The sequence below is a fragment of the Physeter macrocephalus genome, chromosome 21, assembly GCF_002837175.3.
Source record: "Physeter macrocephalus isolate SW-GA chromosome 21, ASM283717v5, whole genome shotgun sequence".
Classification (NCBI taxonomy): domain Eukaryota; kingdom Metazoa; phylum Chordata; class Mammalia; order Artiodactyla; family Physeteridae; genus Physeter; species Physeter macrocephalus.
This window is the reverse complement of record NC_041234.1, coordinates 47,688,410-47,713,886: the sequence shown is the minus strand read 5'-3', so window position 1 is coordinate 47,713,886 and position 25,477 is coordinate 47,688,410. Positions and strand designations below refer to the sequence as shown.

Below are 25,477 nucleotides of genomic sequence, written 5' to 3'. Positions count from 1 at the left end.
GGCCTTGACAGTCACCCTGGGCCTGACAGTTGCCCTTCTGTGGCATTTGGCACAAGTCACCATCCCTGGTCAGAAGCTGATGGCACCTCGTCCGGGCCCCCAGGATTGAGCCCAAACTCCTCATCCCCGTGTCCTGACTCGGAGATTGTCTCTGTTGCCCTTTTCAGCCTCCCTTCCCGGCAGCCCCTTCACCACCATTCAACACCCTCCACGCATTTCCTGAAGGACTGGATGGGACGAAGCTGAAAGCAAGGAAGGTTTGCAGGCCAAGGTGGAGCGCGTGGTGGCTGCTCACCAGCGAGGCTCCCCTGTAGAGGCTTCTGAGCCTCAGAGAGGACAGTGCTTACGTGGGGCCTCGGCATCAGACGAGACACCCAGAATCCAACCGTTTCCCACCATCCTGACTCCTGCCAGTCTGCGCTGAGCCACCGTCATGTCTTCTTCCCTGGCCCTTTAAAACCGGAAGGCAATCCTTTCCTTTTTTCCTGCTCAAAACCCCACACTGACTCCCCATTTCAGTCAGAGGAGAAGGTCAACGCCTTACACCCTCTGGCCCTGCCAAGCTGTCTGACGTCACCTCCTCAGCTCTTCTCACTCACTCAGCTCCGGGCTTCTGCTCCTCCGCACCTGCCAGGCACACCCCACCTGTGACCTCCTCCTCCCCAATCACGTTGTCACCGAAAGACCAGAGACCGGTGGGCCTCGTAAACCGAAATGTAGGCTCGGGGTGCCATGTGTGCCCTGGGCTCCTCCCTGCCCCCTCTCCCCCCATCCACACTGGCTCTGGAGGCCTCTCAGCAGCCCCACCCTCGCCTCCACTTACTTCCCACACCAGAGCTCCATCTACATTTCTCTGCACAAGTGTGCAAGAGGGGGTCACAATCACAGCCCGGGCCATGCCCAAGTGGGTAAAGTGCAGGTGGGTAGATGGCTGGAAGGAACTGGACAAGCAGACGCAGCGTGTAGTCCTGTGGTCCTGTGGTCCTGTGGTGCGGGGAGGGCAGGTTAGGGGGTGGAGACTAGGCAGGGGGTGGAGACTAGGCAGGGGCTGAAGAAGAAAGCACAAAGGGAGGAAACCCCACCAGCCCCTGAACAGGTGGGGCTGGCCAGCCCAACTGCTCTTACCGGGAGCCACCGGGACCCTGGCCATAATGCTTTTGCCATCCAAGAAGGACCTCAAGACCTCCCTGGAGGTCTTTGCTCTTTTCCAGTGGGCCCTCAGTGCCTTGGTTATCGGTGAGTCTTTGGCCTTTGGCAGGGTGACCAAAAGTCCTGGTTTGCCTGGAACTGAGGGCTTATAGGGTTTCGCAGGACTCTCGATGCTGAAATCTGGGTTATCTCAGGTAAAGCAGGACAGTTGGCCACCCGGGCCTCTAGCCTGACGCACTTGGGCATGGTCCGCGTGGAATCTGTGAGTGCGCACGTGGGTAGGGGTGCCTGCCTGTGCAGGAATGTGTGTGCACGTGTGTGTGAGCCAGCCCTGTGGCTGGTGTGTGTAGTGAGCCCTCCTGGGTCATCAGTGGGGCCTGGAAGGCATGTCTGGGGAAGATGGGGAGCAGCTTTGCTGAGGCCTGCCAAGGAAATGGGCTTAGCTGCAACCTTGGGGACCTGAGCAGACTATTGGTGTGAGACAGTTGTCCTGGTGGCAGAGAGAGCTCTGAAAACCTCTTGTCCGAAAGAATTCATCCATTTGTCCGTCCATTTTCCCCTTCTATCCACACCACAAATACTTTGTGAAAGTTCATTAGATGCTGGCTACGGTTCTGTGGGTGCTGAAGCAAACCATCCCTATGGGAGGGGGGGCCTGTAACAAAATTCTCATTTTTTAAGTGGTTTAGGTGAGTACTTGTCTGGAGGCAGGGTCATGACCTAAATGACCTTGGAAGATACCTGGGAAGGAAGAATGCAGGTGGGCCCTGGGAGCCTGGGACTTGCCAGTCAATAGGGAGAGTGGGCTGGAGAACAGGGATTGGGGGGCTCAGATGCCTGCCTGGGGTGGGTAGCAGGATGCCCGAATGCTAAAAAGAGCAGTGTTAACCTAGGAATTATGGGCAATCAGAGCTGGAAGAGACCAGGAGAAAGGAATCCATATGTACCAGCTACTTACTTTGTGCCAGGCATTTGCATACTTATGGTTTCATTTTAGCCTCCTGCCAACCTTATGAGGTAGAAGCTATTGTTATGCATAATAATACACACTAATAGCTACACACACACATAATGATAGCTTGCACTCATAGAGTATTAGCTAACATCTATTGCACTTTTTTTTCATGCCAGACACTCTTCTAAGCACCTGACATGCCTAATCATCTCCATTGTACAGATGAGGAGGTTGAGGTACATGCAGTACAAGTGGGCCATCCAAGATCGCACAGCTAGCAAGTGGAGGAGCTGGCCTGGGAGCTGAATCCACAAGGGCCTGATTCTGGCCTATGAGCTCCTGTCCCTAGCTCCTGCATCTCCTTACTTACTGCTGACTGGGAGGCTGGGTGTGGATGTGGCCCTAGAGTACATGTTAGGCCAGAGAGGAAGGAGGAAGCCAGGCCTTCTGAGTATATAAACATTCTCGACTGAAAGGGGAAAAAGGTCAGCTCCGAATGGCCTCTTGCTGAGGACCAGGGCCCCAGCCGGGCCTCTGTTCTCTCCCTCCATGCAGCCCAGGCCTTGGGGTCCTCTCCTCAGTGAGAGCTGAGTCCCCTTTCTTGAGCTCTTGTCCTATCTCCACAGACTTGCCTCATTACCACCGCCTCCCCTCACTGCCACCATGTTCCCAGGAGAGAGCAGAGTCCCCAGGGCCTAGGAGCTGACACTGCGTTGAGGGAGAAGTATGACCATTATGGACGGCCAGCCCAGGCCAGGCCCACGTCGGGGGCTGGAGCCTTTAGGCTGGTAGTTCCCCTTCTTCAGTCTTGTCCAGAATGTTGCTCCTCAGAGGTAACCACTGTTAATAGTTTGTGTGTATGTAGCCAGAGATTATGGATATAAAAATATATATATTTCACCACATGCATGCGTGTACGTGCACATACACATATAGCCAAGGGGCAGAAAAATATGGATGTTAAAAACACAGTCTTTGAGCCAGACTGCCTGTGTTCAAATACCAGCCCTACTCCTTACTATCTGTGTTCCTTTAGAAGGTTATTGATTTTCTGAGTCTTGTTTTCTTCATTTGTAAAAAGGGCGTGTGAGAGTGTATTAATTGGGCTGGCCCATGTACACTGTGGTAACCCAGTAACGTGGAGATCTCAGCGGCTTAACTCAACAAATGCTTATTTCTTGTTCATGTTAAACATCCAACACAGGTTGGTGGGAGTCTCTGCTCTCTGTGGACACAAATGTTCAGGATGATGGAGGCCCTGCCAAACTGTGATGCTGCAAAATGTGGCTGCAGAGATGACCCCCAAGTTGGCAGGAAAGGGAACAGAGGCCTCATGCACACTCCTTTCTGCCACCACCAGAATGGCAGGCGTAAACAGCAATGAGCCTTATTCTGAACTTCGTTAATTATGAGGTTGAGATCTTTTCATGTATTTATCAGCAATTAGTTTCTTTTTTTTTTTCTGTTAAGGGCCCATTCATGACCTTTGTCCATTTTTCTATTAAATTTGAGTTGACTCTTAGAGGACAAATAAGAAATAAATGAAGAAGGAAGAGTGTTCAGGGCAGAGACTGGGCAACAGCTGACAAGGCTGGGATGAGGGGAGAGTGTAAAGCATTCAAGAAGTAGCCAGTGGTTAAGTGGGATGAGGGGGTAAGAGGCACAGAACTGACGCTCAATACATAGTGAATGAATGAATGAACGGGAGAGAGAAGACAGAGGAGACTGGCAAAAGAGGCAGGGGGCAGATTGTGTAGGGCATTGTCAACCACGGAAAAGTGTTTGGACTTTTTCCATGTGGAGCCATGACTGGGTTGGGCACAGGGCAACGGCATCAGATTGGTGTTTTTGAGAGATCACTACAGTTAGTTCTGGGTAGCAAACTGATTATAGGACGAGGCTGTCGCTCTAGTTCAGGTCAGAGATTGTGGTGATTTCAGCCAGCTCAGAAGTAATGGTGAAGGGCAGAAGAGCAGAGATTCAAGAAATTGGAGTAGAATTAGAAGGACTTGATGATCAGAAGATGTGGGAGAGAGAAAGAGAGGAGGCGAGACTAAGGGTTCAGGTGTATGTGTGAGTTGGAGGAAGGACAGGTGCAGTAGAGAAGGAGAGTGGCTGAAAGTGGGGTGAGGGCGGAGGAGAGTCCCAGAGGCCTCTTCATTAGAGCTTGACTTTGGGCTGTATGGAGAGGTAGCCTGGAGCAGGCAGAAGAGCGCTGGGCCTGGGCTCCCAGGAGGTGACAGTTCCAGGGTTTGTCCCTCAGAGCCTTCCCAGCTCTTCACCCTACGAGTCTGCAATGGAATCGTATCCATTTGGACCCTAATGGCCTTGAGAGAAGACCCTCACACGTAGTCTGTGAGAAAGATAAGGTGGAAGCTGGTGTCATAATCCCCACTTGGCTGGTGAAGCTCAACGGCTTGTCTTTGGTCACACTCATGCTAAGGGGCAGATCCAGGATTTGTGTCACCACAGGGCACCCCACCTGAGGCCACACTGCCTCCCAAGATGTCCCCAGCTCTGTCTGGGTTCAAGCAAAACCTAAAAGAAACATGGACTAGACCCATGCGTCCCTTTATTTCTTGAAAAAGTCAAGTCCCAATTTCGTTCCTTTTTATGGCTGAGTAATATTCCATTGTACATATGTACTACCTATTCTTTATCCATTCCTCTGTCGATGGACATTTAGGTTGCTTCCATGTCTTGGCTATTGTAAATAGAGCTGCAATGAACATTGGGGTGCATGTATCCTTTCAGACCATGTTTTTCTCTGAATATATGCCCAGGAGTAGGATTGCTGGATCATATGGCAGTTCTATTTTTAGTTTTTTAAGGAGTCTCCATACTGTTCTCCGCACTGTCCTATGTACTGTACTGTACAGTCTCTGTACTGTAAATTGGTACATAGTGGTTGTATGAATTTACTTTCCCACCAGCAGTGTAGGGGGGTTCGTTTTCTCCACACCCTCTCCAGCATTTGGAGAATGCTACAATATATTGCTGCTACAATATATTGTGTGTATATATATATATATTTTTTTTTTCGGTACGTGGGCCTCTCACTGTTGTGCCCTCTCCCGCTGCGGAGCACAGGCTCCAGACGCTCAGGCTCAGAGGCCATGGCTCACGGGCCCAGCCGCTCCACGGCATGTGGGATCTTCCCGGACCAGGGCACGAACCCGTGTCCCCTGCATCGGCAGGCGGACTCTCAACCACTGCGCCACCAGGGAAGCCCTGTTTGTATATATTTTGATGATATTTTGATGAGTGGTGGGAGGTGATACCTCATTGTAGTTTTGATTTGCATTTCTCTAATAATTAGTGGACTTTTAAGAAATGTTTAAAGCCATGAGTTTAAAGCTCATGGCATGTAATTTTCCTTGATTTCCAGATCATTAGAGGCCTTACGAAACGTGTCTGGGGTTTCCATGAGGGCATGGTCTTTTTTTTTTTCTCCTCTTGGAGAAATGTCTATTTAGGTCTTCTGTACATTTTTTTTTTTTTTTTTTTTGTGGTACGCGGGCCTCTCACCGCTGTGGCCTCTCCCGTTGCGGAGCACAGGCTCCGGACGCGCAGGCCCAGCGGCCATGGCTCACGGGCCCAGCCGCTCCGCGGCACGTGGGATCTTCCCGGACCGGGGCGCGAACCCGGTTCCCCTGCATCGGCAGGCGGACGCGCAACCACTGCGCCACCAGGGAAGCCCTGTACATTTTTTGATTGGGATAATTGCTTCATTTTAAATTTATTTAGTTATCTCTTAGATATCTATCAGTTGTCACTAATTCATCCCCAAACTCTCCACAAACACATCAGGAATCTAGAAGTCTCGTCTCCTCCACCCCTACCGTTTTTTAAATTTCCTTGAGGACCACGCTGCTGGAGCCCAGCATCCTCCTGTTACAGTCCGGTCTCATGCGCCGCTGTCACCTCCAGGGCTCGTGAGGCACCTTGGGTGCACAGTCTGAGAAGGTGTTCATTCTCAGGGTTGTACAAGTGTTGGATCAGTACTTGCCTGACCCTGAGAGTGAATGTCTCCTTGAATTTTGTGCCCTAGGCGCCTTGCTCTCCTCACCTTAGTCCTGGCCCTGCTCACTTCCTTCCTTTTTTGGATTTCTTTACCTGAATCCCATGCCATCCTGTCTTGCTTTACTCCCTCATTGTGGTGAGCACATCCACCAGTCGTTTCCTGAGAAAGGAATGTGGGAGACAAACTCTCTGAGACTATATGTCTGAGATTGTCTTTATTCTCCCTTCATACTTGATTAATAATTTGGCTGCATATAGAATATCTTAGCTGTGTCCAGTGTAAGTATCTGAGTCTAGTGTCTCTTTGGTTCATTTTTTCAGAGAATTATCCTCCCATAGCCCAGGTGTATAGCGGAGGGAAAGGGGTCTGGGGTTTTAACTACTTCTTTGATAGACTTTTAGTCAAGCCCTGTGCCCCACATCTGCTTTTTGTGACACCTGGTGGTTCCAAATTCTGAGTCTTTCCTAGATTCTCCAGTGGAAACAGGCTTGCTCTTGTGGGCATACCCCTTGCAGGTAACTACATTTCAACTTTCTGGTTCTCAGTTAGTCCCTCTTCCGTCTACTGTCCAGCACGCAAACATTTTGCTGCTAGCTCTCACCCACTGTTGGCGTCTCTCTGATTCTTTTTCCTTGCAGAATCTCTATCTTTTAAAACATCCTTGTGGTAATTTTCATGAGGCTCCAGCAAGGAGTCACGATAAAAACGTGTGTTTATTCTGCCACATTCAATTAGGAGTATTTTCTGTCTTTTCTAAACTTTCTTTTGACCCACTTTCTCTCACACAGTCTTATTCACAGCTGTTTTAAAAACTGAGTCCAGTAAGAATCCTGAGCATGGCTCCCTGTGACTCATCTCCATGAAGTCTGTCCTAACTACTCTAACCTACATTGTTCCTGTCTTGCTGGAGCTTAACATGGCCCATACCTTATTCTAGCCCAGTGTGGGTTCTCCTTTGTTTCTTGTTTGCCAACTCGTGTGCTCCAAACCTGGCTGAAGTTGGGTATCCTCTTTCTCTGGTGTTCCCTCCACTGATGCCTCGCAGAGATGTGGAGAGGGAAGTGTGAGTTGGAGGAAGACTATTCCTGGCTCTGTCTTTCCAGGACTCCCAACCTCTGGTGGCCAAATCAGCGTGACCCACCGCTGGCTCCCTGTCATTGAATGCAGCCCAAAGTGGTGCTGGAGCAGGTCCTGGGGGGAGAGGGCTAACTGCGTGGAGCAAAGTGGGGGAGGAAAACACCTTGCCTTCTAGACCTAAAACAGGTTCCCAAGGCCAGAGCGGGGATGCTGGTGCCACAGGCTCGCAGGCCATGTGCTGGGTGAGGAGGTAAGAGTGTCGTGTGTGTGACCTTGGGGTGGACAGAGCCCCAGAGGGCGGGCAAGTATGAGGGACTGTTCACAGTTCATTGACTCTGGCCTGGGCTTCCTCCAGGAAGCACTGTGATCCTTGTCAACCTCTACCTGGTAGTGTTCACGCCATACTGGCCGGTCACTGTCCTATTGCTCACCTGGCTGGCTTTTGACTGGAAGACCCCTGAGCGAGGTGAGGGCCCTGCAAGGGCTGTGTTGCCACCCACCACATGCTCTTTCTTTCTCTTCTTATACTGTGGCCAATTCCGGGCAGCCCTTCAGCCTGACCTTGTCTGGGCTGGAGAAGGTGAGGGAAGGGGTCTTTTCAAGGTGCCAGGGAGGCCCAGATAGGAACTGGAGTAGGCTAGAGGGAGGGGCGGCTAGTACAGCAGAGAGCTAGTCCTGTCCTAAACTGGCCCAGATGTTCATTCCCAGCCTGGGCGTTACTTAAGAGGGCAGGAAACAGCAGGGAGTGAGGGCACCCTGAGGCAGGCCTTAAAGGGCTCTGAAGAAGACAACGGAGGTGGCCCAAGCTCAGCTACACTGGCTCTGTTCTCAGGTGGCTGCCGGTTTACCTGAGTAAGGCACTGGTGCCTGTGGAAACAGTACTGTGATTACTTCCCACTCCAGGTGAGGAGCCGCAGATCTCCACTTGGGCCCCAGGCCCAGCCCCGACTCCAGTGGCAGCGGCTGGGTCAGGGTGGGGCATCATTCACATTGAGGCCCATGTGGATGACGCTCCCCGGAGCTGTGTGTTACCCTACCTGCATGGCCAGCCAGACACGACAGCCCTTTCCTTTCTTGGTCTCTGGCCAGAAGAGGCGTCCTCTTCCCTGGTTATACCCCTCTTGACTCCACGTTCCTCCACAGCTTTTGAAGACTCACGATCTCTCCCCCAGCCTCAACTGCGTCCTCACCTGCCATCCTCATGGGCTCATGTCCCACTCATGCTTTGGCCACTTTGCCACAGAGAAGTCAGGCTTCTCCAAGGTCTTTCCTGGCATCACTCCTTATATCCTCACACTGGGGGCCTTTTTCTGGGTGCCTTTCCTCAGAGAATATGTCATGTCTACAGGTGAATTGGCTCCTAGGAAGTAAAGCCAAAGAAATAAATGGCTCCCCGAGAAAGAGGTGTTGGGTGAATGGGTGAGAACAAGACCAATTCTGTGATCCCCTCTGGTCTGAAAAGCTACCATAGGTTCAGCTGACTTATGTGAGGCTCTCCCCTCCTTTGAAGAGGTAGGAAGGAAAGTTAGGAGGTTTGGGAGATCACCAATGATCTTTTGTTTTTTTCTGCCCACCAGGGGCCTGCTCTGTGAGCCAGTCCTCCATGGACTTCCTGCTTACCCGTAGAGGCACAGGCAACATGCTGATCATGGTGGTCAGTGGCCTGACTGAGTGCAGATACAGCCTGCCAGGATCTACCACCTTGGTCTTGAAGAACTGCACGGGCTTTGTACGCACGGCCCTTTGGCATGGGTGAGGACACTTCTGGTCCAGACTGGGGAGAGGGGTTCCAAAAGCCCAGTGGGGAAGGAGGAAGAGGTTTTGAGGAAATGATATATAAAGAGGGAGGGGGGAAAGCTGCTTCTGTGGTGGAGTAGAGCCTGGGTCAGGTTCTAGAGGCATTTCTGCTTCTGAAGAAAGGCCAGCAGGCCAACCGGAACCTGATCTGCCTCAGACTAGCATCTCATCTGGGCCAGTCCCTTTGTGAAAGGTGACTGGCTGCAACCCTATCTCAGAGAAAGCCAAAATTACCGTGTGGGCTAAAGGGAAGAAACCGAAAAGAAATGGCCCTTGGGTCTTAGCTTCCAGTGTTTCAGACCTTGTGGGTTTACAGGAGAGTCTGGGACTCGCTTCCCTTAGCTTGCTGCTACCGTGCCCAGAGGCAGCTTGGCCCTCCCACCTAGCCTGGGCCTGGGCCCAGCTGGGTGAGGGGCTGAGGAGCTTACAGGGAGACCCAGGGACCACTGGTGGTCAGCGTGTCTGGCTTTCAGCAGGGTCCCTACCTTTCTGGCCATCAGAGAACATGCTTTTCCTCTGCAGGGTGGCTCTAATCCCTGCCTACGCCTTTGGGGAGACAGAACTCTACAATCAGCAGATTTTCACTCCCGGGGGCTTCGTTAATCACTTCCAAAAGTGGTTCCAGAGTATGGTACACATCTACCCTTGTGCTTTCTATGGGCATGGCTTTATTGAGAACTCCTGGGGCCTTCTGCCCTATGCTTGGCCTGTAACCACCATTGGTGAGTTGGCCCTTGTGCTGGCAGCCTCATCTGGTACACAGGATCCAGTTCCAAGGATGGATCTTGGCTCTGGCCATGTCCAGAGGCAGGGTCGCTGGCCAGGATGAGCGCAGGAGTGGGGGAAGTGTGGGGAGAACCCGGGCTTGAGGGCTGAGGCCTATTCTGAGGAGTGAGCCATTCTGATGCTTTCCCTTTCCCTTCTCCGTCTCCCCTGGCAGTTGGGAAGGCTCTACCACTGCCCAAGATTGAGAACCCGAGCAAGGAGACGGTGGTAAAATACCACGTGGTCTATATCGATGCCCTGCACAAACTGTTTGGCCAGCACAAGACCAAGTTTGGCTTCTCAGAGACCCAGGAGGTGGTGCTAACTTGACAGACATCCCCCCGAGGTCTCTCAGCCTGGTTGGAAGGAGTGAAACAGGTGAACAGGAGGACAAAAGTCAGCCATGGGACTCCTGCTCCTGATTCGGCCAGTCCTCACGGTGACAGGTGCATGTGTGGGGGTGCCTGTTTGGCTGTTTTCTGGCTTCCTCTTCCTCCTTCATTCCTCTCCTTCTAGCTCTTCTCTGCCTTTTCCTTGGGGTTACAAGGAGACGGCCCCAAAGCCAGGGAAGGCCCTAGGGGAGAGGGTCCTGAAAGCTCCCTCACACATGCCCATTCAGCATCAGCACTGAGGAAAACAAGGCACAGAACAAAAAGCCCACCTTCTGATACTGCCTGTGCCCCACCCAGGCTGTTCTGAGGGCCTAGTATCCCTGCACTTGTCTCTTCTCCAGCTCTTAAGCAGCCCCATCTTCTGGCATCAAGGCTCCTCCAGGACTGGCGGCCTTGAGATCCAGTAGGCTTTGAGTTTAGGCCCCTCCACCTTCATGCCCTGTGACTTGGATCAGTCTTCTCTGAGCCTGTTTCCTCATCTGTAAAATGGGACAAATAGTCCCTCCCCTGCTTACCTCAAAGGCTGGTGGGATGATGATATCAAATGTGACTGAACTTTGTAAACTGGAGAGCTACATAAAATTATTCTCCTCCAACCATTTTGCCCACTTCCTGTCCCTGAGCTAGCAATGCCCTAAATGTCATGGCATCTCAATGTTTAAAAGAAAGTTTATCCAATTATAAAAACATTCTAATCTATTTTTCTTTTTTAAAGGTTAGTCTTTTAATTTTATTTTTTGGCCGCGCAGCACATGGGATCTTAGTTACCCAACCAGGGATTGAACCCGCGCCCCCTGCGTTGGAAGCGTGGAGAATTAACCCCTGGACTGCCAAGGAAATCCCTAATCTTTTTCTTTTTTTTTTTTTTTTTGCGGTTTACGGGCCTCTCACTGTTGTGGCCTCTCCCGTTGCGGAGCACAGGCTCCGGACGCGCAGGCTCGGCGGCCATGGCTCACGGGCCCAGCCGCTCCGCGGCATGTGGGATCTTCCCAGACCGGGGCACGAACCCGTGTCCCCTGCATCGGCAGGCGGACTCTCAACCACTGCGCCACCAGGGAAGCCCCCTAATCTATTTTTTAAAAAAGAAAGTTTACAGTGTAGGATCTTGTCAACAGTTGTTTGAAAGTTTAAGTAACCTTTCTAGTTGGGTGACCTGCGGGGAGCTACTTAAACTCTTTAATGTTGGTCCCCTCATCTGCAAAATGGGACGATACATCATGGGGAGCTGGAGGCTGGATCTACCAAAGCTGTTTTGGGCTGAGGCCTGAAGAATGTTGTAGATGCTACGGTCTCAAGCTGAGGGTGACTCCCTGCTGTGTCTGCCTCAGGACAATGTTCCTTTTTGCAGGACCTCTAGCCTGTCAGACATGCGGTTACAGGAAAAGACCTAGGTGATGGGGATGGGTGCATGTGAGCTGGGGCGCAGAGAGGATGTGGGATGTTCTGACAGGAAATTCAGACCACCTTCCTCCTGCTGCCCCTTCTGAAATGGGTGCCTCGGTCTTTCCCCAAGCTCATGTGTGGTATCAAAGAAACACCTAGTGGGAATTCCCTCGCGGTCCAGTGGTTAGGATTCTGGGCTTTCCCTGCTGAGGGCACAGGTTCAATCCTGGTCGGGGAACTAAGATCCCCCAAGCCACAGGGCATGGCCAACCGCCAGCACCACCACCAGAACAACAACAGCAAAAAGAAAAAAGAAGCACCTAGCAGGTAGGAAGTGCTTAAGCCGATCTTAAGAACAAGGGGAAAAAAGCTTTATTTGCAAAGAATAAACCATTAATTTACACAAACTTACATCCCAGTTTATATACATTATGTATAGTTTATATACACAGTATCTCACACTGAATGCTGACCCCCAAAGCAGCACTGGGCCTGCCTCAGGCCATCCTCACCACAAAGCCCACCCCCGCACCCCAGCTGGAAGCTTTTTGACTAAAGAAATGACATACCCCAACTCCACTTGGAGAGAGCCCTGAAAAGGATTACCAAAAACTTCCTGTCCCTGAGCTAGCAATGCCCTAAATGTCATGGCATCTCAATGTTTAAAAGAAAGTTTATCCAATTATAAAAACATTCTAATCTATTTTTCTTTTTTAAAGGTTAGTCTTTTAATTTTATTTTTTGGCCGCGCAGCACATGGGATCTTAGTTACCCAACCAGGGATTGAACCCGCGCCCCCTGCGTTGGAAGCGTGGAGAATTAACCCCTGGACTGCCAAGGAAATCCCTAATCTTTTTCTTTTTTTTTTTTTTTTTTTGCGGTTTACGGGCCTCTCACTGTTGTGGCCTCTCCCGTTGCGGAGCACAGGCTCCGGACGCGCAGGCTCGGCGGCCATGGCTCACGGGCCCAGCCGCTCCGCGGCATGTGGGATCTTCCCAGACCGGGGCACGAACCCGTGTCCCCTGCATCGGCAGGCGGACTCTCAACAACTGCGCCACCAGGGAAGCCCCCTAATCTATTTTTTAAAAAAGAAAGTTTACAGTGTAGGATCTTGTCAACAGTTGTTTGAAAGTTTAAGTAACCTTTCTAGTTGGGTGACCTGCGGGGAGCTACTTAAACTCTTTAATGTTGGTCCCCTCATCTGCAAAATGGGACGATACATCATGGGGAGCTGGAGGCTGGATCTACCAAAGCTGTTTTGGGCTGAGGCCTGAAGAATGTTGTAGATGCTACGGTCTCAAGCTGAGGGTGACTCCCTGCTGTGTCTGCCTCAGGACAATGTTCCTTTTTGCAGGACCTCTAGCCTGTCAGACATGCGGTTACAGGAAAAGACCTAGGTGATGGGGATGGGTGCATGTGAGCTGGGGCGCAGAGAGGATGTGGGATGTTCTGACAGGAAATTCAGACCACCTTCCTCCTGCTGCCCCTTCTGAAATGGGTGCCTCGGTCTTTCCCCAAGCTCATGTGTGGTATCAAAGAAACACCTAGTGGGAATTCCCTCGCGGTCCAGTGGTTAGGATTCTGGGCTTTCCCTGCTGAGGGCACAGGTTCAATCCTGGTCGGGGAACTAAGATCCCCCAAGCCACAGGGCATGGCCAACCGCCAGCACCACCACCAGAACAACAACAGCAAAAAGAAAAAAGAAGCACCTAGCAGGTAGGAAGTGCTTAAGCCGATCTTAAGAACAAGGGGAAAAAAGCTTTATTTGCAAAGAATAAACCATTAATTTACACAAACTTACATCCCAGTTTATATACATTATGTATAGTTTATATACACAGTATCTCACACTGAATGCTGACCCCCAAAGCAGCACTGGGCCTGCCTCAGGCCATCCTCACCACAAAGCCCACCCCCGCACCCCAGCTGGAAGCTTTTTGACTAAAGAAATGACATACCCCAACTCCACTTGGAGAGAGCCCTGAAAAGGATTACCAAAAAAACAAACAAACAAACAAACAAAAAACAACCCAGTTCCTTCTTTGTGCTCACATGGCCTAGGGAAGCCTCCAGGCAGGGACCGGGGCCTGAGGCAGCACCAGGGTGGTCTCAGGACTCCGTGGTGTTGGGCCCATCTGGAGCCTTCCATCCAGAGGCAGAAGCTGGGAGAGTGCCCTGGGGAAGGAAGCACTCTGACCAAGGCTGTGGCTATGTTTTCCCTGCCTGGCCAGGCTCCTGATGGGGGCCAAGAACTTCCAGCCTTGAGTCTGTGGGTGGTAGAAATAAGGGGCCTGTGTGGGACATGGACTGTTCCCCCCTCACCCTGTTGAGTCTGGAGGTTGGGGCTCCTTCACCTCGGGCAGGTCGCCTTCCATCTCTGGGCCTCAGTTTCCACATGAGTAACATGGAGTAGAACGTAGGTTGGGCTAGATTCCCTCTAAGGGCCTCTCAAACTCTCAGTTTCTCTGAATCTGTCTGCATCCACCACAAGTTACATAACACACACATACTCACACGTGGCTCAAAGTCTTTGTTCACCTCCAGGGTCCCTAGCCCTTTACTGCTCATCAAAAGAAATTTGGCTCAGGGTGGATGAAGGGGGAAATAAGGCAAAGACAACATTTTCCGAGGAACCAGTAGCTGAGCAGCCCTCAATAGCTGCCTTTTGTGTCAGCTTTGGCTGTTGAAGCCAAAGCAGCTGGCAAAGCCCCCGCCATGCAATTTTCCTTCAAACCTCTGTCATCCACTTGCTTACGAATGTCCTCATCCCATTCTCTACGCTAGCCTTGGCCTTCTGGAAAAGCCACATCGGCATAATTCCAAGGTATGAATCTAGTTCCACATTCTCTGAAAAACACAGACCTACTAGAGCATGGACTTGAGGACATGGGGAGGGGGAAGGGTAAGCTGTGACGAAGTGAGAGAGTGGCAGGGACATATATGCACTACCAAATGTAAATTAGATAGCTAGTGGGAAGCTGCCGCATAGCACAGGGAGATCACCTCTGTGCTTTGTGACCATGAGAGGGGTGGGATAGGGAGGGTGGGAGGGAGGGAGACGCAAGAGGGAAGAGATATGGGAACAAATGTATATGTATAACTGATTCACTTTGTTGTAAAGGAGAAACTAACACACTATTGTAAAACAGTTATACTCCAATAAAGATGTTAAAAAAATAAAAAATAAAATAAAAAAAAAAAGAGTAAACTGCTTCAATAACTTTGCAGCAACAGGGATACTTCTTGCTTCCCTCATCACCCCTCTCCCTCCAGGGTTCCTTTTGAGGGGTCGCAATGAATAAAGGAGTCCTGTGCGAATCCTACTTCCTCTCTAATCCCCTCCATATCTGGAGAATAGGGTGGATGTCAGAATGTCCTTTAGGGGAACAATTACGAAGTCTTTTCCTTCCTTCATCTCACACCCTTTTGGCTTTAGAACCAGACCTCTCTCAGGTCTTCCCTGCATCCCTGAGAGATCCTGGTAGTACAGAGGTCTTTGTGGTATGGCAGAAAGAGATAAGGAGTCACTTAGTAGCTGCAGGAAGTGGCTAGTTCCTATAACCTGTCTGAAGGGTAACCAGAGGAGGTCCTTGTCCACAGTTGGGGCTCCATACACAATGGTTGGTTGGTTTATTGGGTGGATGAAAGAACATGAGGGGCATCCATTCTGTGGGTACTGGAGGCCTGCTGCTTGGACATGGTACCAAGATGATTCTTCTGAACACAAGAGCTTTAGAGCTGATGGGTGTTTTCCAAAGCAATTGCCTACTCTTTTGCCCCAGAGCCCCTGGCAGCTAAGAGAAGAGGCGTTACCAACAAGGAATGAAAACTAGCCTCTTTGGGTTTCTCCCTAGGTCCCTCAAGGATTTGAGCTCCATATTACCATTTTTATTGGTTCTCTCTAGATTCCAAATTCAACACAATGCTGGTGCAGAACAGAATAGCTTTGTAATCAGACCTGGTTGAAAGCCCCAGGTTTGTGACTTAAGCTGGTCAAAGCACTTAACCTCTCTGAGCCTCTTCTAAACAATGGGATTGGTAATATTATCAAAGGAGATAAGAGAGAAAGCACTTTACAAACTTTAAGGAGATGTTCTCATCAGATCCTGCTATAACTGAGGACTGTCTAAGGCACTTTATAGGAGCTGGGGCCAAACACATGTCTCAAGTTTGCCTCAGCTGGGGTGGCAAGGCTGTCACTAGCAACCAGACGATGGTGGCATAGCTCACCCCCTCTTGCCCTGACCCTTGAAGGGTCAAGCAGTGTATTTGCTTAGAAAGGGAAGGCACAGCAGAGAAATGAGTACCTGTTATTCTTGGTGGATTTCAGCTGCCCGAAGGAGCTTATTCCCTCTCTCCTCAAAAGGAAACTTGTTTCAGGAGTAAGAGTAGCAGATTCTACAAGACTGGCCCTCCCAGCTTTGGGTTAAACCCAGCACCTAGACTGGGCCCGGGCAGTTAGAAATAAGGCCCTTGAATGATCTTGTCATATGATTTGATGGGAAGCTTGGGGTTGCGGGGGCAGGTGTCTTTGGGCCTGACTAGAGGGCAGAGTCCTGCCCCGTGCCTAGAAGCTGCCTCTTCCTGAGCCTGGATTCAGGGGAGCAGCCCTGGAATCTATGGTGACTCTGCTGTGCTGTGGTTTTCTGGAGCCAGAGAGAAGAAAGGGGGATGTGGTTAGTAGGGCATCAGCTGCTGTCCTTTCAGACAAGGCCTGGGCTAATGATCACTTGGGTTGCAACACACTTGAAGAAAACCCAGTCCTATCCTCAGCTCTTACCCTTTCTAGGTCAGGTAGAAAAGCTCTGTCTTGCCGAGGCCCAGGGTCAGTCTAGGGTTTGGGAATGTTAGCAGGCTAGCCTGGCAGCTGCCTAAATATTAGAATTTGAAGGAACTTCTGGAGGTCATACAGTCCAACCCTTTGCCCCCAGACACGACTCGACTAGATGAATATTTGTGTTGCTTAATAAATGGAAAATTTCCTTTGTGCCCAGGTAATCTAAAGAGTATCCCAGACTCACATAAACACAGGTCCCAGGATAGGCACCTGTCTCAGACAGAGGTAGGCTCTGGGGAGGAAGAAAACGGGGGTTCTCGCCAGGTTGGGAAGGGGACAATTGAGGGGGGGACCCAAGGAGTCTTCTGAGCTTGGAGCACAGCTGTAAACAAAGTGAAAGACATGTGGCCCCAAGCACGGCCTGTTTTTTATGCAGGCAGGTTTCTGGCCATGCCCTGCAATTGCTCCAAGGAAAAGCAAACCTCCTGTCCTCAAAGCCCTGCCAGCTGCTGGGACGCGGCTCAGCGAGAGTGGGAAGACCATCTGGCAGGCTCCTCCCCTGGGCTCTGTCACAAACACCTGCCTTTCCCTCCCTGCCCCTCTCCTTAGGTTGCAATGCTCCCCTCCTGCCCCGCCCCCGCCCCGCCCTTCGGGGTCCGAGGCTCGCCCCACAGTCTGGGCTGCACCTTTGCTAATTCTCGCCTGCTGCCTGAGCCCCTCACTTCAGTGCAACAAAATGACACCCGGGACCTCGAGGTTGAAGAGTCATGCCAGAAGCAGTCAACACGGAGCCAAGGAGGAAGGTTCTGCTTCATGTCCTGTTCACTCAAGGTCATTCTGGAAAGTCAAGCAGGCCTTGTCATCCTGGAGTCACCGGGGAATAAATAGCACTGGGGCATTTTTCTCTGCGGCTGCGACACCCACACACCTCACTCCACAGCAGCACTTAGAGGATCTGGAAGTCCCGGCTCCCTAACCTGGGGTAGGAGCACGGGCAGGGGCAAAACGAGATTGGGGAGCGGGAGGGAAATCTAGGATGCAGGGGCCTCGCCCAGCCTGATGGCCCCGAAGAAGGTGGTGTGCTTGCTCATGTTGATAGAGATGTCGGCGTGCACCATCTTCACGGCGATCTTCTGCCGCGCTTTGAGAAGGCAGACGCCCGCCGTGTAACAAGTGTTGTAGTTGGTTTTGCCTGTCTCGATGCTGCGGGTGCACTGCAGGAAGGGCTTCTCGTCCACCACCACCTCATAGCTGGCAAAATCAGTGAAGTTGATGTAGTATACCTGGGAGAGAGGCAACGAGAAGGGATTGGGGGCGAGCGGAAGGAGAGGGTGGGCCCTCCAGGGTGGGCCCTCCCCTCCCCCTCCCTGGTGACCAGCAGAGGCCACCTGCTCACACGAGCTGCCACTGCACCTCTTGAAGGCACGCTAGTCGGCCAACAGGACGGGCGGGGTGACAGGCTTATTCGCTGTCCTGCCTCCCCCCATTGGGCTCAGGGGGTTAAGCAAACCTCTTTCAAGAGCACACGGGTGGGAGACTCTGCGAGAGCCAGAACCACACCTCATTCACCCCTTTACCTCCCCCAGCGCCCCCTCCCCACCCCCTGCCCTCCTTGGCCCTGGTGTGAAGCACAGTTCTTGGCGCACATTAGGTGCTGGATCAGTGCTACAGACACAAACGAAGGCGAATCAGTGTCCAATTTCCAGCCCCAGGGACCATTTGTAGATAAACTCAGCAGTTACTGATTCCCCAGAGAGGGCACAGGAACAATCTGCGAGTTCTTCAGTTGTCTGTGCTTGCACCCTGCTCCCCTGCGGCTGAATTTCTCTCACTGATTCTCCCAGTGCCCCTTGGCGCTCTCGTCTGATGATTGAGGAAACAGATGCAGAAGGATGGAGAACTATCCGTCACAAATGAGATAAAGAATGTGGAAGGGCAAAACTAACTTCGTGGCCAGAAGGAAGTGCTAAGCTGTGTTCAGTGGCGTGATGTCCAGGGCATCTTCCCAGTTTGCGTGGGGTACAAGGCCTGAGGCCACTCCCGGTTCTATCCCAGGCCCAGAAAATTAATTTTTCTCTTCTTCACTACCCTTATCCTTCACACCCCACCCCCAGCTTTGATCCCCACCCCCACCAGATGACACTTAGGACATTCGGATCATACCCCTGGGGACTGGGACACTCATCTGTTGCCCTAACTCACTTTATGAAGGCTGCTCCCACCACAGGCTGTTCAGGAGGCTGCAGTGTATTCAGGTGCCATACAGTTTCTTGGGTCAGGACCCAAGCTGTGCCAAGATGCTCAGTAGGCTCAGCAAATGCTCGTGAACCCACCTTCTCTGGCCACTCTCCTGGAAGACCCTTCTGCCGGCTTCAGGGTCTTTCTGTCCATCCACCTGCTTGCTGCCCGCCCCTCCGAAGCCCCGGCCTCAAGGCTCGCCCACCACTAGCTCTGAGGAGTCAACCCATTGGAGACAAACAGGGGTGGAAGTGGATGCGCAACTGGTCGACCTGGGGAGTGGGCCCCGGGCCAGGATGAGGACAAAAACAGAGGGAGAAAAGGGCTGGGAGAACGACAGCAGGGGGGAGGCAAGAATGACAGAGAAGCAGAAAGGTAGAGAAACAAATGGGAGAAAGAAGAAGGAAAGAGAAATCTTTCTGAGGTGGAGAGAAGGTCCGGAAGGGCACTCTCAGTCTTCATTATAAAGCCAGTGGTGTGGGAGGAAGGGGTCCTCAGCAGCCCTGGAACTGACTTGCAAATAATATATACTAAGGCAGAGTTCAAGTTTGGCAGTAGAACCAAACAACTCAGTGGGGAAACTAGGGCCTGGGGCTCTGTAGGAGGGAATCAGATGGCAGGGCGTGGGATGGGCCTCTTTTCAGTTTTTCAATCATATCTGGTTAGGAGAAAACTCCAGACAGCCCCCTCTCTCTTTCCTCCTTCTTTTCAACTCCCTCTCAGTGCGCCCTCCCCCACCCCGGAAGCAGGACGTTAGCCATTGGCCGGTCTGGGCTGGCTCCACAGTGCCCCTCTGTGGCCTGCACGAGATCTGCATTCTGGATATAAGAAGAGTTAGGCCTGAGACCGTACTCACTTCTACCTGACTATAGATGAAGTAGGTGCCGTCCACCAGTACCTCCAACTCCCCACTGCGGGGGTGTAGCTTAAACACCTTGGGGTTCATGGTGATGCGAGACCAATCATTGAGCACTCCACCTGAAAGATCTCAGTATGAGAGAAGGGCAGTCACTCAGTACATGTCAGAACTATCTGGGCAATAAACATAAGAAATATCAAGTCGTACACAGCCCCCGGCCCCATCCCAATACACCCTGGATAGCCCAGGAGGCCAAGCTTTAAGAACAGCATCTGGAAGCAGAGAAAGCGGTCTGTTTGTAAAGTGGCAGCTAGGCCTGCCTCAGGCCCCTGGGGTCTGCCTGTCCTTCTTCCTCTCTCCTTTCCTGACCCCTCTGTCTGGAAGGATATTTAACCAACACCTTCTAGCTGGAATTGGGGGGGAGGCAAGAGGGCGGGCACGCTGCCCTATTTTCTTTGTTGTTCTGGGACCTGCACAGGCAAAATCCAGACACTGAGGGGCAGGCTAGGTCTTATTATTCCATTTCATCTCACCAGCTATAGCTCCTGAATCCCTCTCCTGTCTTATAGGTTCATGGGTTTTCTCCTTGTCCTTAAGAGATTCCTTTTTATAGTACCTCCACACCCACTCCTTTCTGGAAAGCCTCACTGGGCCCCCAGGAAACCACTCAGCCCAAGGAATTGTCTACCCGGAGAACCTTAGGGATCAGGTGTGAGTCAGACTTCATGGCAGCCGGAGCAAGTGACCACCAGTAATAAAGCCCTGTAGGGGAGAGGGATCCTTATGAGAGTGAGGGATAGACCGCAACGCAGCACTAGAACCAACCAAAGAGATGGAGAGGGTGTCTGGGCACTGAGGCACCCCAGCAAAGCATGTCTCTCAGTAATACCCCATATGGGGCGGAGGGTCAGTCACTCCACTTTGGCTGGACGGTGGGGGCTGGCATGTGAGGGAGGAGGAAAAGCTTCCCTTTCCATCTTGCAGCAAGGGGGATGTTCCTTCCCACCTCGAGAGGAGGGAGTCCAGGCAGGCCTAGGGAGCCTTTTTGCCTCAAAACCATCCATTCTTAATTCAAGAAAATATGTTTTGAAAGTCCATCCTTGGCTAGTCTCAGGAGGTCTTCCTTTCTGAGGTGTGAGGAAACTGGCCTTCTGGAAAGGGTGCCCATCTTCCCTTAAGGTGATAAGCAGATGGGACAGGAGTTTGGAGGAGATGCCTGGCTCTGCCCCTCACGGAGGACCACTCTGCATGGTATCTTCCTACCCCTGATGCCCTCACTCTTTATTTTAAATTTTAATTTATTTATTTTTGGCTGTGTTGGGTCTTTGTTGCTGCGCGCGAGCTTTCTCTAGTTGCGGCGAGCGGGGGCTACTCTTTCTTGTGTTGCGGTGCGTGGGCTTCTCATTGCGGTGGCTTCTCTTGTTGCAGAGCACGGGTTCTAGGCGCACAGGCTTCAGCAGTTGTGGCACGCAGGCTCAGTATTTGTGGCTCACGGGCTCTAGAGCGCAGGCTCAGTAGTTGTGGCGCACGGGCTTAGGTGCTCCACAGCGTGTGGGAATCTTCCCGGACCAGGGCTCGAACCCGTGTCCCCTGCATTGGCAGGCAGATTTTTAACCACTGAGCCACCAGGGAAGCCCTGATGCTCTCACTCTTGCTTCTGTTGGAACGAAAGATCAGCATAGACCACTACTGGGGATTGGCCCAGAGGGGTTGGAACCAGTCCTGTTATATGGTGGGAGCAAAATCAGTAGCTTCTGGCATAAACACTGAGGCCACCCATTGAGACACCCAAACAAATCTATTTCCTGCCTGTCTCACCCCTCCCTGGACAGATGGTGATCATGGCCCACCCAGGGCCCCGGGGCACAAGGTACTTGGTCCCAGCAGGACTGCTTAGGTTTTGGTGCCATTCTGTTCCTACTTATATTTCTGAGGTGATTGAGTCAGGCATCCTGGTGGCACTCCAGGATGTAGCCAAGCCCGATCATTAAGGAAGCAGAGCACAGCCAGTTCAGGACTGACTGGGCTCTTAGAAGCTGTCCCCATGCAGCAAGTTTCTGAACCTTCATTTACTGTTTCTGTACTCACAACCCCTCCCAGTAAGCGTCTGGCATCTTGGCTGGCTTGCTGCTTCCCGAGGCTCCTGGGGGTTCATGCATTTTAGGATTTGTGCACCCTGGGGACTGGACATTATTTCAAAGTGCTGTTCTTTAATGAATGTTCATGTCTCTTTGAGGAAGAAAATGAAGCTAATCATTCAGTGGAGTATACACACACATCTCTGAAGTGGCATAGTGTGGTGGAGAGAGTCAGACAGATGTGGTTTTGAATCCCAGCTCCTACACTTAACGGAAATCTTGGGCCAGTTAATTAACCTCTCTGAGCTTCAGTTTCTGTCTCTGTAAAAAGGAGCTAATGCCTACCTTTGTCGTGAGGATCAAATCAAATCAAAGACAAAGAAAGTATGTTGAAAACTCTAAAGTACCATACAGATATAAGGCAGGAGATTTAGTATGGTGTTGTCCAATTTGTCTGGCACTCTGTTTCCCCACCTTTTAAATGCAGGGATTACACTAAATTAGGATTTCTAACCTCCTGAAATCCATCCCCCTTATTATAGACACTAGCATCTCATACTCCCTGGAGAGTCTAACATGCCCCCCACTTCCCTGAGAGAAATGCCTCCTCCACCCATTTTCTGGGTGGAGACCCATCAGACCAGAAGATTCGATTTTATGTCGTTCTACTTTCTCTAATTGTATTGTGAAAATGGTCATAAAACTGCACATATCCCCAAGGGTGACTCTGATTCAGCCTCCACCTGCCAAGAATCCCTGGTTTAGACGATGTCTCAAGTCCCCTTTCAGCTTCCTCATCAGCGATTCTAAATGCAATTTGTAGTAACCTTAGGGCAAGCAATTACTCAGGACAGCCAGCAGAGGGCAAAATGGAGTAGCGAATGGCCCCTAATGTCAAGGGTACCTCAGGGGCCTGGGAGGAACAAGGCTGGGTGACTATTTGAAGGCTGGGGGTAAGGGGAGGAGAAACTCTCCTTAGGGAGAGAGTCTACTTTGACTCTTACCATTCTTGACTTGGATTGCTGACCCTTGGCCCTGTAGATGCACCACGGCTGGCTGGGAGGATGAGAAGGACAGAGAGAGTAGTCACTGTGAGAAATGGATGCTTGCTCAGCCACCAGTTGCGAGGATTCCACCTCTGGTTTCTAGTCTTCATTTGTATCCCAATTCTGATCCCTCTCCTCTTTCTTGGGACGCGAGTGGCCCCATTTCTACTAGAGGGTAATGTGATTTTGTAGCTCTGCCACTTCATAGCTGTGTGACCTCAGCCAAAGGTAATGCCTCTGAGCCTCATTTCCCTAACTGTGAAACGGGGATCATGAGAATCTCTGTCTGACCTCTCTCACAGGGATGTCTGAAGATCAACTGAGGTGACGAATATAAAATGCCCTGCAAGCCATCCAGCACCGTGCAGCTGTGTAGATTGATCGCCGTGACCAAACAGCTGTAGTGAGGGAGGCTGAGATGAGACAAGGCGAGGCGGTGGAACCTGCCAGTAGAGACGGATCAGGAAGCTCAGAGACTAGGGAGGAGCCCTTCAGGCCGTGAAGGCAGGAGTCTAGGCTGGGCTTGACCCAGAGCTGGTTGGCTGATTTTCAAGGACATACTCTTAAACTTCTAAGCTGCTGATGTCAGGTGGTCTGAGGGCCGACAAGGTGTCTGGGGTGGCCGGGGAGGCGGAGGTCCAGGTGAATAGGCCTGACTAGCAGCTGACTATTGGGTTTGGCTATGGTGACCCTCTGTCTCCTGGGGAATGGGGAAAAATGGCCATGACTGAGACTCAGTTCCCTTGCTAAAGGCAGGCCCTGGGGCAAAGCTTTTCTATTCATAGAGATGGGAGGAGGCTGTGAATGAAGAACCTCAGAACCTCCAGGGTCTCCTCACAAGATAAAGCCTCAGCAAATTTAATAGGGAGCAAACTCAAGGGTGGCTCTAGCCTGTGGTCTTCCCTCCTCTCCAGCAAGAGAGCAATTCCCAGCCAACCTGGTTTTCTCGAGTTCCAGCTTTATCAGCAGCACCTGCAAAATAGGACAGGCCAGTCAGAGGGCGTGCTCTTTCTACTTCTTTTACTCCTCACCTAGGCAGCCAGTGGCACTGAGCTTTTGCTCCCTGTAGTGAAGCCCTGTCTGAGTGTTATTTTCCAGTGCTCAGAAATGGAGGGAGAGTCAGGGTGTGATGCAGGGCACTGGGGTAGGAGAGGACACCCTTTCCTTCTCTTACTTGCTCCCGACCTGCATCTTCAGTGGGCCCAGCACCCAGCAGGGAAACTGGCCTCTCACCAACGCTGGTCTAAGGGAAGTGCCAACGAGCACCCATGGAGACAGAGGAGAGTGTTTTCCTGCTACCACATGACCCGAGACGACGGTGCTTGCTTCTTTAACCTTTTGCTCCCTTTCTATTAATTTTCTTCATAGAGCACATTGCCATTTGTAAATATCTTGCTTCTTTAATTGTCTCTCTCCTCCTGTAGGACATAAATTCCACGAGAACAGGGACCACTTATCAATATATCTCTTGCACATAGAAAGTGCTCAATTAATATTTGTGGAAAGATTGGATGAAAAAAACACAACCCCTAACTGCATCTCTTGGGGCCACGGTGACACTGATTAGCCCTGTTTGAACTATGAGTCAAAGAATCTGAGTCTTGTGGCAGTAAAGACCCAGAGAAATCAGCCGTAAAGACTCCATTTCTGTAAAGCCCCAAGATACAAGAGGGGAACAGGAGAAGGAAATAACAACTGACCTAAGCCCAGATAGTCTGACTCCAGTCAACGTCAATTAGGCAGGTTTGGATCTGGATCTGGATCTTTTGGATGCCCTTCTGGGCCCAAAGGGAAAGATGCAAGGAGATTATGCTCTTCAAATGGGCAATGTGGTGGGGGAAGGATGTAGTGCAAAAAGCACTTGGTTCCTCAACAAGTTGGTCTTGGTGCCTGTGTCTGCTTCTTCCACAGCCTGAGTGATTCATAAGTTGCCAACTCCTTGACCGTCAGTGACTACTTGTCTACCTCTGTGGGAAAGACATTTCAGAGTTCAAGGGATGAGGCTGCTCTAGGGCTTGTCATTCTGTCCAGTCCCCAGCATTCCTCCTCATAGCCTATTTCTAATGAAACATCAGTATGTGAAGCTGAATGCTGGGAATCAGAGCAGACCAAATCCACCCCCTGTGGGAACTCTGGTGAACCCTTAGGGCCTCTGTCTCTGGCTCATGAGTTTACAGGGAGGCCTAGAGTCAGGGAGGGCTTATGATGGAAGGGTTGAGACAGGTCAAGAACAGGTGTCTCTTCCTTGACAGGCTGGTATAAACAAGAAGTTAGAGCAGGGCTTGTTCAATTCCCAGCTCTCTACTGAACTAGGAGACCTGCATTTCTTACTGCACACCACCATTTGAAACTGCTCTTGGGATCACCCACCCTTGCTCTATTAGAGAACTTTTAAGGAGCCTAGGAGGGTGGAGAGACGGAAGAACTCACCAGAAGGTCCCTGGAGACCAGGGGGTCCTTGAGGACCAGGAGGACCTGGAGGGCCAGGTGGTCCCATAACAGTTGTTCCTGGAATTCCAGGAATCCCTGGAATCCCTGGGGGTCCTTGGGGTCCTGGAGGTCCTGGAGGTCCTGGGGGGCCATTGGGCCCAGGAGGTCCTGCCTTCTTTCCTGAAAGACAAGATTAGGTATTACATTTGTAGTTATTGACTGAGAATGTACTGTCAGGAGTTCCACAGCCTTCTAATGACACAAAGTCGGCCCTCTGGGAGTTCCTGCTCTTAAAGAGGTGGATACTTTTAGCATACGTGATACACACACACACACACACACACACACACAAACACACACACACACTCCCTACCCTGTTTCATGAATAATCATTTACAGGTTGGGTTTGAAGATATAATGGCCCTCAAGGAGCTCAGTCTAGTGGGGAAACAGACACAGTCACACGATAGTAGAAGTGCTGCATTAGTGGTAGGGACAAAATGCTGG

At 51.2% G+C, this 25,477-nt stretch overlaps 2 protein-coding genes across 7 annotated transcripts in view; one reads left to right on the top strand and one right to left on the bottom strand.

The window, feature by feature from the left end:
• The first annotated feature begins 1,151 nt into the window (after positions 1-1,151).
• AWAT2 (acyl-CoA wax alcohol acyltransferase 2) lies at positions 1,152-10,097 on the top strand. The gene is given in 7 exon segments (XM_007119597.2): positions 1,152-1,236; positions 7,561-7,671; positions 8,038-8,108; positions 8,349-8,553; positions 8,783-8,957; positions 9,525-9,724; positions 9,943-10,097. Coding segments are annotated over 7 exon segments (1,002 nt in total).
• Positions 10,098-14,777: 4,680 nt separating this feature from the next.
• The window catches only part of EDA (ectodysplasin A), a 409,888-nt gene continuing 399,188 nt past the window's right edge, over positions 14,778-25,477 (bottom strand). For 2 of the 6 annotated variants that reach the window (XM_024116537.3, XM_024116540.3), the window contains 5 exons: positions 24,971-25,150; positions 23,478-23,512; positions 22,499-22,550; positions 19,414-19,544; positions 14,778-17,602 (listed from right to left, as the gene is read on the bottom strand). In XM_024116537.3, coding sequence (XP_023972305.1) covers positions 17,351-17,602; positions 19,414-19,544; positions 22,499-22,550; positions 23,478-23,512; positions 24,971-25,150 — 650 coding nt within the window. In that variant the 3' untranslated portion in view covers positions 14,778-17,350. The remainder of the gene's footprint in view (positions 17,603-19,413; positions 19,545-22,498; positions 22,551-23,477; positions 23,513-24,970; positions 25,151-25,477) is intronic. The other 4 variants (XM_024116541.3, XM_024116542.3, XM_024116538.3 and 1 more) reach the window with 3 other exon arrangements.